Source organism: Magallana gigas, chromosome 6 (genome assembly GCF_963853765.1).
Source record: "Magallana gigas chromosome 6, xbMagGiga1.1, whole genome shotgun sequence".
Taxonomy (NCBI): Eukaryota; Metazoa; Mollusca; class Bivalvia; order Ostreida; family Ostreidae; genus Magallana; species Magallana gigas.
Genome location: NC_088858.1, coordinates 6,550,593 through 6,565,151, shown reverse-complemented (window position 1 = coordinate 6,565,151; position 14,559 = coordinate 6,550,593). Strand labels below are relative to the sequence as shown.

Genomic DNA, 14,559 nt, shown 5'->3' with positions numbered 1-14,559 from the left:
CAAACCATTTTGAAGCTGTAAATACCTTTCTTCGAAAAGTTTAAATCTATAATTGCATAATTCAACATTCTTATGCAAGAACGTTTTTTTACACACCATGTTGACATTCGAAACTCTCCGGATTTTTATAGTAAGAGTTATCTCCCGTATTTTTTTTGTTTTTTTGTTTTGTGTTTTTTTTATGAACAGAAATAAAATTTCCAATGAAAATTAACACGCATTTGATTTATCGTTTCCAAGTTTATCCATGCAAATGTGTTATTGTGGAAACATAAAATAAGGAGCCTCCCGTGATTTAATGTGAATGTAATGCGCATGCGCAAGATTGTAAAATCCAAAAAATTCAGATGATTTCCGGAGTTTTTTGAGGAATTATCGTTGATTATTTTTAACTAACGAAGCTTGATTCAGAAAAAATAAAAACAAATTGGTAATCTTCAAGTTCCAATGATGTTTAAAATATATAAAACAAAAGACAGTACTTTTCCGATTTATCGGTATTAAAGCTAAAAAAATCGAGTCTATTATTTCAATATAGTAGTATAAATAAAGCTGGACGATATGTTGATCTCGGCTTATTTTGAATCATGAGCTTTTCCAGTGTATATGATAATATATTAGTTAGATTTATTTGCTGGAAAGGTATTAAAGGAAGAGACAGACATATACTAGAATAGTTCTTCATGTCGTACACTGTTCCTAAGTACCTGATTGTATCTCCGTTATGATATAAGCTTATGACATCGATGTCTTCAAAGCCTAAAAACACCAGTTTTATAGTGCAGAAATACTTCTCCTCTCTCAAACTTTGCTTTGTAAGCATTTGTTGTCTTTCACAAACTTGCAGGTCGAAAAAAATCGGTACATAAAGTATACTTAAAAAACAAACAAAACCCAGAAAGGTTTAGGAACAAGACACATATTGAAAAGATGAACACAGAATGTTTAAATAAGATACCGGTATACGCCTTAAAAAGACAAAACGGAAAAAATTAACAATTTTTAGTTAAATATGGAAATGTTCTTTTTCTTCGTTAAAGTGTTCTTATCTAATTTTTCATGTGCATATTTGTATAACGTAATACTTACACGTTTCATCCCTGTAAACGGCTTTAAAAGAGAATTATGAATTCTGGCTGTCGCAATTTTGAAACGCCATTTAGACCCAAATAACGCCATTTTTGTAAACGTAAACATATATCGTACGTCAAACTCAGTTTACCCTAATTATGAATAAAAACTTTTTGTTGGACCGGACTATAATTGTTTTAATGCTTTGTTTCTTGTTAAAAAACTTAAATAGAAAGTGATGAAATCTGGCTGTAGGCCATTTTAAATCGCCCTTTTGACCTATTTTATGGAATTTCCGTCAAATTAGCTAGCATATTTCTTTAAGACTCAGCATGTCTTAGTTATATTGATAAACTTTGCTGGACCAAATTAAACTTGTTGGTCTCATGCTTTTTTCCGTTTTAAGAAACTTTAAAGAAAAAAATATGTAATCCGTCATTTAAGAAACTAAAGGGGAAAAATATAAAATCAGGATGTCCACCGTTATGAATCGCCATTTTTTAAATAGATAATTTACGACATTTTCTTGAAAAATGGCAAATTATTCCTGACTATCCACATCTAAGTTATGATTAAAAACTTAGCTGGACTTAATATTCATTGTTTGTCTCACGCTTTTTGTCCATTTCAGAAATATAAGACGAATTAACAAATTTCGTTATCAACTACTTTCGTCACTTTGACCTAATTAACCACATTCGTTTAAGGCAGCAACTTTGTACACATTGGGTATGATGAAATACTTTTTTGGATCAATTCATTAGTGTTTGTCATTATTTTTTCCCATTGAATAGACTTTAAAAGAAAAATTTGAAGATTGGCTGTCCTCCATTTTGAATCGCCATTTTGACCTACTTAACGCCATTTTCATGAAGGCCAGCATATTTTTTTTCGGACTCAGCATACTTTAATTATGATAAAAAACCATGCTGGACCAAATAATAATTATTTGCCGTTAAAATGTATTTCTAGAGCTCTTTTTAGAAATTAGGACTAGACTCATTTAAAATACCGTTTTTAATAAATTTAAAAAAACAAACCAAACATTTCAAATAAGATACATTTTGAGTTTGAACTCAAAATTGTAGTGTATTATCTTATGCATCAATATATTCAACCGAACTCATTGAAACTATACCCTTCTCCGCCCTCTGCAACATAAAATCGAAAATTCGCCTACCCGTGTGTAATAAACCCTGAGGGTGTGTAATAAATGTTTTATTACACATCCATTTCCGTTAATCATCGCCCATTGTGGCGTAGAATTTGATATGTGTCGTTCAGTACCGATTTCGGAGTATGACGTCAAATGATTACGTCAACGTCCACTTGATATAGAGACAAGTATATAGAAAGAAGGAGCGATTTGTTGACAATCATTCATCAAATGATGTATTTTTTAATTGTTTCTTTTATTATTTCTATAAGTATATAATACATAAAAAAAATTATGACAGCATTTTTTATATCGCATCCCATATATGCCCTCAGTTGCTGTATGTCGACCCTCAAGAATGACAGCTCTTGAGCTGATATACAACGACATCTGGCTATCATAGGATGCGAAATAAAATGCCACGTAAAAAGCTATATACATGCATATTTATAACATATTTATACTATCAGATACTATTTCACAGATGTGATATATGTTGTGCATTTTAAACTTAAGATCTCCAATTTTCACGTCTTTTGATTTATATACATAAGACTAGTGATCAGTTACTTTCTGTAACATGCATAAAGTCCTACAATTGCATGTATGTAAATATGCAGTATTTACAGCATTATATACAGGTTTGTTATTGAAAAATACACACTTTCAGCATTTCGAGAAAGTCCAAAACCCTTAGATTTGTAAGCCCTAGCCTTTAAACCCAAGAAAATCTCTCTTTGCGAAGGTCTTGGAACTACGATCCACAAGGCTTTTAAAACTACGCTCCACAAGGCCATAATAACTGTGCCACATAAGGTATTTAGAACTCTGCTGAATAAACCTTCAGAACTTAGCTCCACAAAGTCTTTAGAACTATGCTTCACAAGGGTTTTAAATCTACACCCCAAGTCCTTTAGAACCGTGCTCAACAAGTTCAGTAAAACTTTGCTCCATAATGACTTTAAAACTATATTCCACCAGGTCTTTAGAACTATGCTCCAAAGTGTCTTCTAACTATGCCCCACAAGGTCTTTATAACTGTGCTACATAAGGCCTTTAGAAGTATTTTCCAAAAGGTATTTAGAACTATGCTCCACAAGGACGTTAGAACTATTCTATACCAGGCCATTAAAACTGTCCTCCACAAGGACTTTAGAACTATGCACTGCAAGATCTGAAGAACTAGAGGTATCTACACAGAACTTTAGGACAATGCTTTGCAAAATCTAACTTGAAACTTAAACCTCTTTGCCAATTAATGCTTTTTGCCAAGTTTTGTTGAAATTAGTATAGAGGTTCTCAAGAGGAAGTTTACAACGTCGATTACAATGACAGACAACGGACAAATTTTGACCAGAAAAGCTGTCTTGAGCCTTTAACTCAGGTGGTTCAAAAATGATGAAGTCACAACCAGAGACATTTTTCTTATTAAAACGGAATTGCAATCATGTTAGTTTTATGTTTAAGGTGAAAGTTTTAAATGTTGGTAGTGTTTTTTTGACATAATAATTGCCAAATTAATGAAATGTATCATTTGTGAAAAAACCTCTACCAAACGGAAACTACATGCCATTTCTCATTTATGCCACTTTGGACAAAGGCAAATATTTGTTGCACAAGATTATGTACCTTAGAATATGTACTCACCTTAAGTCTTTATGTGAAACCACTTTGCAAGTCATAGAAATGAAATGAATTTTCATAATAATACGACAATCGCTCTTTTTTAAAAGGAGATTTAATACAAAAACGGCAAGCTGAAACGACCTAGTAACTTTCAAACATGAAGTGTTCATGTCCGTTTAACCAACATCTCGGTGTATTTTTTAATTTTGTAACTAAAAACCATATTCCACTACACCTAATAGGCGAAACTCGTGATATTATATTGCTCCATTTTAAAGGGTTATTGAACATTGGTATGGAGCAGATGACATTAACAATCAATAAATAAATCATTATAATGATGGTGGAAATGTGTCACCATGCAGTATGCATATCCACGAGCAATGAGATCAAGATTTAAGTCGAGTGATACGAGCACATCTGGCATTAATTGCAAAAGGTGGGGCCAAACGTCTCAGCATCTAGAAAGTAAAATAATTGTATTTTATAATAAATTGGAAATGATTTCAATATCGACATTCGGGGCTACTAGAACTTTTTCAAAATTATCCTCCAACTCATTTGATTCGTTTGGAATGGTATTCTCAAGCAGAGTTTCACGAGTTTTTTCTTCTTAAAGAAAAGCCTATTATAAAAAGTCATTTACATCTATGATCAGTCTTGATATACTATAAATTAATTTTTAGAAATGAGATAAAGAAACCCTCTCACCCAAAATGAAATACAATCTTCCTTACTGATGTATTTGAAATTTAACAAGTTTGTTTAACTGATGTATCCATGTAATTCTACAAGATATTTTGAACTTATGCATATATTGTATAGAATAAAATTCATACAAATTTCTGTCAAACACTCTCAGTAATTAAATTTACCATTTTCTTAATGATAATGAAATGATTTGAATAGGAAGATTATACAACCCTTCCCTTTGAAAAATCTTAATTATTGGATTAAACAACTCCCTCCCACTGAAAAATTATGATGATGGGTTGCTCTATAGTTCAATATTTTCAATATGTGTTAATCAAGGAATATCTGTCTAATTTTACGGATGGCCTATTACCGTCTGTATTAACTAGAAGGGGATGGGGTAATTTGTAATGGTAATTAAGTGTAATTAATTATAAATTTGAATAAAATTGAAAGTAATATGTAATTAACCAATTTTTCAGTTACGTGTCATCGTAATTTATTTAAATACTTTAAAAAGGGCAAATTACTTTAAATAACTTTCAATTACATACTGATGTATATATTAGTAAGAAAGCTGTCCACTATCCATTGTCCCTATGGTGGGTTTCCGTAATGACCAATTGACCAAAAGAAGTTAACTGTGTTTTGATAACAATTATAGTCTGTTCTCTATCCCAGATTTAACCGTATTTTCCCAATGCGTTTATATTAATATAATGAATATAAATGTTCAGTTTCAGTGATCCAGAAAAGACTTGTAGTCATTTTAAGTGTAGGTTAGGGGACATGAATTCTAAACAGTTAATGAACATTAAATGCAACAAATGAACACATGTAGGTGCTGTAGCTAAATCTTCAGTTAACTTTCATGACATAACTTGTACATGTCAATATTTTCAATAAATGTATTTTTCTCAAATGTAATTTGTAATTTAGTTAATTATTCTGTAAAGTAATTATTATTTAGTTAACATTTGAAAATCCTTGTAATGGTAAAGATTATTTAATTGAAGGTTAAAAGCAGTAATTGTAAATTGAATGTATTTGACCCCCAGAACTGTCGCTGGAATTTTTGTCGATCTCCACAAGTAATGAAACATTAAAGGAGATTATTATGCAGTGGGAACATTATTTAATTAAAAAAATGTATATTGTATCAAATTTTTTCATTGCAATGTAACAGATGCAGATTGTAAATAAAAGTACAAACAAATATTAGGACTTAGATTTATGAATTGTATGTACCTGGGCATTGCTCTAAATTTTGAATAGTCCCTATTTTGCAAGATACATGTCATTTGAGCTGATAGACGGAATGTAACCGACCGTTGTGTTTATTCTACAAGATACCTGTAATTTGAACTAATGGAACAAAACTTGGACGTGGACGAGATCTGGAGAGCGTTGAAACCATGGGGCCGCTATCAGATCGGACAAATGAGCATTATGTTGGTTGCAAATCTGCCATCTTCCATTAATCTTCTGGCGGTAGTTTTTATCGGTAAGACAGATACATGCACATAGTTTACTTACAATCAGGTGGTCTATATATATATATATATATATATATATATATATATATATATATATATATATATATATATATATATATATATATATATATATATATATATATATATATATATATATATATATATATCATACGTGTGGTGTATATAAGCCATGTGATAAACCTTTGCTATATCAATCGGGTGATGCTTTATCAAAAACTTCCGGTTATATTTACACTTTACAGGGTACAGGCCACAATTCCAATGTGCCGAAATCTCGCCGACCAATCACAACAGTTTAATCAATTCCACATATGACGTCACTTATGACGAATGTTCGGTGACGATGTCCTACAACCAATCCAATTCCTCTCAGACGATCACTTCCTGTCCAAACGGCTACGAGTACAATGCTCACGACGACATATCTTTTGTTACGGAGGTAAATGCTAAAATAATACAGTTCCTGAATGCAAGTTCGTTCATTTAGAACTTCCAAATAGCAAGCAAAATTAAATTATCTGAAATAACTGTAAGTATTATCCACTCTAATTTTGGTGGAATTATTACCAGAAATTGCACCCAAAAATGATTGCTTTACGTTAAATTAGGGCTTGAAGGATTCAAACATACTCGTGTCTTTAAACTGTAGTCGAGTGTATTTTTTTCACAAGCAATAAGGTAAAGATACACTAATGAATGTTCTTGAATCAAAGTTCACCAGGATATTGAATTCACCAGGAGTTGAATTTAATCAGATTGAAAAAAATTTCAATTACGCTGTAGCTCATTTTTTGTACCTTGAGAAAGTGATGGGTAGAAGTTCTTTTCTTAAGATTATTGATTGAAAATGATCCATTATTTCGTGTATTTGAGAAAATATTTCATACAATTTAAAGTGTGTTTAGTACTTAGTCTACCTAAAATATGACCTGAAGAAAGTTTTTCAGAGGTGATGGTTGGATGGGGAATGGAGAGATTTACAAAAAGACGGATACTACGTCACTGCTTTTCCTTTCTTTTTAGTGGGGACTGGTGTGCGGAGAGTCAATTAAAGTGGACATTTCTCAGTCCCTCATGATAGTGGGTCAGGGTTTGGGCGGTCTCCTGTTTACCGGTCTCTCCGATAAGTTCGGCAGAAAGACCGTCCACATCAGCTCGCACATCCTTCTCTTTGTTCTATGCCTTGTCACTGCGTTCATCCCCTCCTATATAGGATTCGCCGTTCTCAGACTCTTCACAGGCATGGCAGTGGAGGTAAACTAGTAACTCTAACATAACTATTTTTGATATCATTTTTCGAATTAATTTCCATCGCGGGTATGATAAGGCAACTCTCAGCGAAAAAATTTCTTCTGATCGATATAAAGCACAATAAGCAGCATGATGTCATATTCTAATAAGACACATGTCAGTTGTTCCTTTATCTCTGGTTTAAATTATAAAAACTATAGGCGTAAAATGTCACTAGAAACTCTTCTAACTGAATATATCTTCGATTTCTCTGTATTATGTATAATTATCATTGATGACGTCACATGCATGTTTAATAGAGAAGATCAATGTCTGAAGACAAATCATCGGACGGCATTGTAAACAATGCCGGTGTAATAAAGAATAATGACCCCAGTACATTAATGACCTGGGGTCATTTTTTGACGAAGAATAATGACCCCCCTTGCTGAAGAATAATAGGATTTTTCTGAAGAAAAAAGACACAGGGGTTATTTTTCTTCATGTTAAACATGAAGAAAAATGATCCCCGCTGTAAACAGGAATAGAAATTTGTTACCCCGTATCGAAGATACGATCTTTGAAATAACTTGAATTTTCACTCTGTTCATATAAACACAGAACTTGTAAATAAATCACTGTATAATATAGTTTTTCATATCCGTAGCAAGCACACACAAAACACTCTTACATTGCAACAAATTGATTGTTAACAGTTACGTCACTTCTCTCGTCGACCTATGGCGGGAATTGACGCAAATAAAGAAAAACACATTCATAAACAATGAGGATAATTATGTGATAATCAAAGAACAATAATCATGAAAGAATAATTGTTGTAAAAATATAAGCAATATTCATTGGTGAATGAATTGTCAACCGAAGAATGATACATGTATATATTTTTATGGAAAAAGAATAAGAAGGCAGGTAACGTAGGAATATGAATACTTCTTATTTACATTTTTTGGAGGAAAGGGATTTAAAAAAAAATCATTTTATGTCAGTTTTGTTTTCTTCTACGTAACACATGAACATCGATATTCTAAACATTTGTTGTAATGTTGTATCTGTGATCATAAATAGACTTCATTCTTTTAGAGCAAATGTGTAAAGAGTACCTGACTATAGTAAATCTTAAAAAAACTTGCCTTGTTCACTATAAAAAGAAACGTCCATGCAGCCTTGTAAACACTAAAACCTTTTTTGAGCGTCGTTAGAGTATTTATTACATTCTAGAGAATACTTGGACGTTTAGAATTCGTTCTCTGTTTCTCTATTAACGCTCTAAATTTTTTAATATTACCAGTACGATGTACTAACCAATCATTGGTGTAATTTATTTTATAAAATTGGCAACAAGCCTTGAGTTATAAAGATGACCATCCATTGAACGACGATTACTTTATATACAGGGATTTTTGTTGTCCAGTGTAACACTATGTGTAGAAACAGTTCCGATGGAGTATCGATTCCTCGCAGAAGTCGCTGGAATCACCGCCTGGACGACAGGTTTAGTGATGCTGACTCCCTTAGCATACATCATGAAGGCCTTCTCCTGGAGATACCTTCAACTTCTCCTTGCACTGCTGTCTGTGTACAGTCTGGTAGAATACTGGTACAGAATTATCCATCAAAGTAATTGTACATACATGTACTATATATATTTAAACATTTACACTCTTTGAAAATTTCATTGTCAAGATGTGTTTCTTTCAGGCTGTTTGACGAATCTCTAAGATGGCTTATGGCAAACGGTCGTTTGGACGAGGCAGAAAAGGTGGTGCGAAAGGCTTCTAAAATGAATAAAATGTCCTTTGATAAAGTCATTAGTATCGTCAAAGCTAAAATGACTGAAATGGAAGCTCTGGATAAAAAAAACGGCCCAATACTGGTTGCATCTGAACCCGATGCTGTGATTAAAAACTACATCCCAAAAAATACTGAAGTTAAAAAGTATTCAATGATCGACATATTGCGGGATCGACTAATATTAGTAAATTCCACCATACTTTGGTTTGTATGGTAGGTAAATATTTTTTTACCTATAGTCCATTTCTTTTGCACTTAGTAATGAAGTTGGTTTTAGTTCACCTGAACCAAGGCTATAAGTTTTTCTGATCACCTGTTGTCCGCCGTTTGTCTGTCCGTTGTCTGTAAACCTATACATTTTTTACTCTAGAACCACTGGAATAAATTTACCCAAACTCGATACGAAGCATCCTTAAAGAAAGGGAAATATAAGAAATTATAATCAAAGGTGCTTGAGGACATGACCCCCATCCCTTCATCCCCCTCCCTCAAGTATCTACACCCCTGGGACTTAACTCATGTTCCCCCTTTAAATCCTTTTAATGACATATTTATAATCTTATGTATGCATTCATTGCGCAAAATTACTTTAAACAAACATATTTAAAAAAAAATCATATCCCCCTCTATTAAAACACACAAAGGTTGCCAACTTCGTATGCCAGCAGAGAGGTACATTCGATATATATATTTGTTGAAATGTGCGATCAAACTTCATCTACCAGTAAAATGGTGACCACATGTCGTGGCACGATAATTATTTTCACTGAATATCCGCATGTCATGCCCATATAAATACATTTATTGGGTGAATTTGAACAATTTTCACCGACATGTTTTGAACCGATCCATCTTCAGACAAGGAAAATGAGGTTTTAATGATTAAAGTCCCAGGGGTCCTAATATTTGGGGGTGGGAGGGGGGTTCCTGTTCCCAAGCACCTGTGATTGAAATAAAGGGGAAATCCTTTATTAAAGAGAGATAATTGTAAAACAGTGAAAATAATGTGTGTGTGTTCTTCATCTTCTGAAGACTAATAGACTAATACGGGGGCCCCAAGAGGAATTCAAATATCAAGAATAAAATATACAGGGAAACGTTTTTCTTTTCAAAAGCTCCAGTTTACAATATGTGATATTACCATGCAAGCATTTTAAGATGGTGTAGATTCTAAATCGTTGAGATTTTTATCGTGTAAAAAGCTCCGAATAAAAACAAATATTACAAGAAGTTATCGGATATAATTGGTCAGCTTTATTTAATGTAATGCGAAAGCATTATATGCAATTAACGTGATAATTTGAGCATGAATAAATTTTACTCTTAGGAGACAAAGTGTACTTCCGATAAAAGTAAAACGTGATTTAAATCTTTGTTTAAATGTTTCATTCTCAAGACAAGCTCATTAGAATAATATTTTTAGTTATCTATGGGGTATTTTATGTTGTTTGCAATGTAAAGTCACCGCGGACTTTCTATTTTTGGTTATGTATTGAAACCTGAAGTGGTGGGGAGGGGGGTTCAAACTTTAAATTTCGTAAATAGTTGGAAATCTGACGTCATTCTGTTATTTCATTGCTTGCAAAGTGTATCAATCAATTGGAAATACATTCCACAAACACTTTAAAAAAGATTTTACTTGGAAAATATCAATCTTTTTATTACTCAACAATCATCACATGAGTCAATGGTAGGATATATCGCTATACATTTCTAATTATTTAATCAATGCTAATTTAAGAAATATACGAAATCAACTTCTTTTACTGACTTAGTGATATATGATGTTTATTTGCGTATTTATAATAGAACCCTTTGTTTTAAGTTTGCTCTTAATTTTTATCCATTAATTAAGGGTGACAAACAGTCTGACGTATACCGGACTTAATCTGATTACCCCCACCCTGTATGGAAACCGTTTCGTGAACTTCTTTCTTCTATGCGCCATTGAATATTTCTCAGCATTGACAGAATTCCTTCTGTTAAACAGGTAAAATATAATAACAATCTTGATCAAGTTTAATTAAATTGAAAATCAAAATTAATAAAGTTGATAGAAGTACTGAATATTGAGAAAAAAATTCATAAATTGGATTAATAAATCAGCCCTCGACCAATATCATTATTCGGGCCTTCGACCCTCGAGCTGATATTGGAGTCTCGGGCTGGTACTGGTTGTAATATTAAAAAGGGTATGTATTATTCTCTATATTGTGTACAATATCGACTTCGACATCGTAAATAAAATGCAACCTATTTTAGGTTCAATAACAATATCCTAATTTTTGGTACGATGTCGTCGATATTGACATTAATTTAATACAACTTATCAGGTTCAATATTGATATCGATATCGTCATTTTATGTTCGATATCGTCGATATCGACATCATAGTGGTCTAGGACATGTATGATGATAATGATAATAATTTGCTTCCTCACATTGACTTTATTTAGAACTAATCTCTTAAAGGTGTGAATGTTCCGCAAATTTGATTTAGAAACCGAACACATCTATAAGTAATATCATGTACGCTGCGTTAATTCCTTTATAAATAAACAACCTTTTTACAAACAAACAATATAAAGTTAATTCACAACCAAATTTAGTAGTGTAGTTAGTTTATTTTAGTAGAAAACAAAATATCGACAGAAAAATCAAGTTGGTTGCGCGCAAATCTATTACAGATGTAAATCGTTTAACATTCATGTGCAAAAGAAAACAGCATCCTCATACATTGAATGTATGTGTGATGGACAACATCTATGTAGTTTTTGGAAACAACAATCTGTTGGAATTCCCATGGGTACCAATTGTGCCCCATTGTTTGCAGACCAATTTTTGTTTTCTTATGAAGTAGAATTTATTAAAATACCTCTATGGGAAAAAAAAAATAAATCACTCGCTGTGGCCTTCAACTCAACATTCAGGTATATGGACGACGTATTATCAATTATTGTCTGTCCCAAGATATCCTGAATTCAGATTTTGCTTATTTTCTTGATATTTATAAATACCTCAGGGTTCAAACGATGTTCATTCAAAAGTATGAAAACAATCGAAACGCCCCTGTTAGCTTATCAGGTTTCAATACAATGGTGTCTACGGGGATTTTGTATTGTTGCAAGCCCGGATGATGGCGTTAAAAAATTGTGCGATGTATTCCGAGTGGATTCCGAATGGAGAAAAGATATAAACAATCCCCATTATGAATCTCCGTAAGGAATCTGTTTTTGTTCCTGTGAATTTGCCTAGTGAAAGATGATAATGTGTCAATGAAATTATCTTGGAAATTATCCCTTTTAACTATTTCAATTGCACTACTTTCACAGGTATGTGTATTTTGATTAAAAATCATCAAAATGTGCAGCATAAATATTTTGGGACGGACTATAACAGTTGTTATTTCCATTCTTACGTCGACTCGATACATCTCCGTGAACTTGAAATAAAAGATACCACAGAGTCTGCGTCATCTGTTTCATATTTGAATATTTTACTGGAAATAAACATTGATTGTTACCTAACAACAAAGCTTTATGATAAACACGATGACTTCAATTTTTCTATGGTCAACTTTCCTTACTTATGTAGCAATATACCTTGATCACCTATGGAGTTTTTGTCTCTCAGTTGATTCGATATGCAAGGGCATACTCTTCGTATAAACGGTTTCTAAGGCGAGGCAAGCTACTGAAAAACAAGTTGATAAAACAGGACTGTCAACAGTCTCGTTTGAAGTCACCTTTTCGTAAGTTCTATGGTCGATACAACGACCTTGTCAGCAAATACAATCTTCCATTGGGTTGCATGCTGACTGAAGTTTTTCATACTAATTGTTAGACTATAATTAATCACCTAACTGTCTACGGACTTCCCGATTACGACAAAGAACACATGGTGGGTGTGAACAGCCAGCAGAGGATGCTCACTCCTCCTAGGCACCTGATTCTAAATCTATTTTTGTTGCTCTGCTTTGAATTTGTATTTCGTTTTTATGGATTTTTGAGATGGTTGACGGTTTGTTATTGTCATTTTTTTTCATAATATTGTAAGCTCTTTGTTTACACCAATTTTGATGGAGCAATTTCTACCGATAAACTGTAGGTCTACTTTCCAACATTGCAAAAATATTATTTAAGACCTATGCAATCGCTTGAAAGATTGAATAGAAACAACTGATTGGTCTGACTTGAGTGATTTTAAAAGTGTATTTGACCAAGGGGACGAGAATGAATTAGGTTGAAAATAACATTTGACGCATTTAAAAATGAATTGGATATTATTATGAAAAGTTTCCCTTTTTTCTTTTTCAGAATTGGAAGAAAAAAGACCTTAGTTATGCTGATGGGAATTGCTGGGGGATCCCTTTTAATCTCTACGCTGATATCGTCGCTGCAAGGTATACCGCAGTAATTTCCATTCCCTTTTGACCCCAAAATGTGATGTACCTCATCAATATATATAAACAATAAAATCAAGTATAACTTTAAATACATTTACTATTTTGCCCCTTAATCGCTACTTTAACAGTGTAGCGCATTGGGTTAGAGCATTAACTATGAGTCTGTAGGCCCTGAGGTCGAATCCCCCTTAGTTTATTGTATTTTTTTTTATCTTAAATATCTTAAAAACACTTTATGGTTAGACATTTTAATGCAATATTGCATTTGAAAATCTTTAAACGGTGAAAGTATTTTGATTATAATGTACATCACATTGATTATCGAGAGGTGTCCCATTCTACCTTAACTACTGTAGAAGCACATCATTTCGTTGGGTCAAAATTTCGTTGTTTTTGAACCAAATAAAATTCTGTTGGCATATAATTTCGTCATTTCGTATTCTCTTTGTATTCATTAATACTTTGGTTAAAAATTCGTCTTGGTTTAAATTTAGTTGATTTATACTGCCAACAGAAATAACGAAATTAAATTCTAAACGAATATTTCTGCTTCTACAGTATTTTTTAAGTAGCCTTCGGGTTTATATTTTCGAATATCCTACAAAGCATTTAACGATAAATTAAAAAAAAGAACAACATGCTTTTTCGACACACAATATAATCCTTACTACTTTATGGCACTTGTTTAGTTTTGTCATCAATTCGAAGATCCAATACGACTAGAATGGAATTTCAACAAATAGATTTCCTTTTCTTGATTTGGTAGATTTAGAATCACAAAATCACCTCCATAAACACTTTCAGACTTTTTCCTTAAACTTTGAGCCACATCACTGCTTTTCATCCGTTTTAACAGTTTGACTGGGACTTTATGACAATCTTCTCAATCTTTTTTATCATTAAAACTTTCTTTTCTCCATGCAAGTGTATATTATTCAAAGCGCTATCTGTAAAATTCCGTATAATTTAGTTTTGGTTAAAAAGTTCTTTATCTAGATCCTTGTCTGGTCTTTAAAACGTAAAGGTTGATATGTCATGATCATGTGTTT

The 14,559-nt window shown here is 32.7% G+C and overlaps 1 protein-coding gene across 3 annotated transcripts in view; it reads left to right on the top strand.

The window, feature by feature from the left end:
• Nucleotides 1-14,559, top strand: part of LOC109617108 (organic cation transporter protein-like) — a 35,578-nt gene that overhangs the window by 8,661 nt on the left and 12,358 nt on the right. For 2 of the 3 annotated variants that reach the window (XM_020072253.3, XM_034470976.2), the window contains exons 2-8: nucleotides 5,896-6,050; nucleotides 6,306-6,502; nucleotides 7,087-7,317; nucleotides 8,709-8,911; nucleotides 9,013-9,318; nucleotides 10,961-11,095; nucleotides 13,422-13,507. In XM_020072253.3, the coding sequence (XP_019927812.3) occupies nucleotides 5,915-6,050; nucleotides 6,306-6,502; nucleotides 7,087-7,317; nucleotides 8,709-8,911; nucleotides 9,013-9,318; nucleotides 10,961-11,095; nucleotides 13,422-13,507 (1,294 nt within the window). In that variant the 5' untranslated portion in view covers nucleotides 5,896-5,914. The remainder of the gene's footprint in view (nucleotides 1-5,895; nucleotides 6,051-6,305; nucleotides 6,503-7,086; nucleotides 7,318-8,708; nucleotides 8,912-9,012; nucleotides 9,319-10,960; nucleotides 11,096-13,421; nucleotides 13,508-14,559) is intronic. The other variant, XM_066087616.1, reaches the window with a different exon arrangement.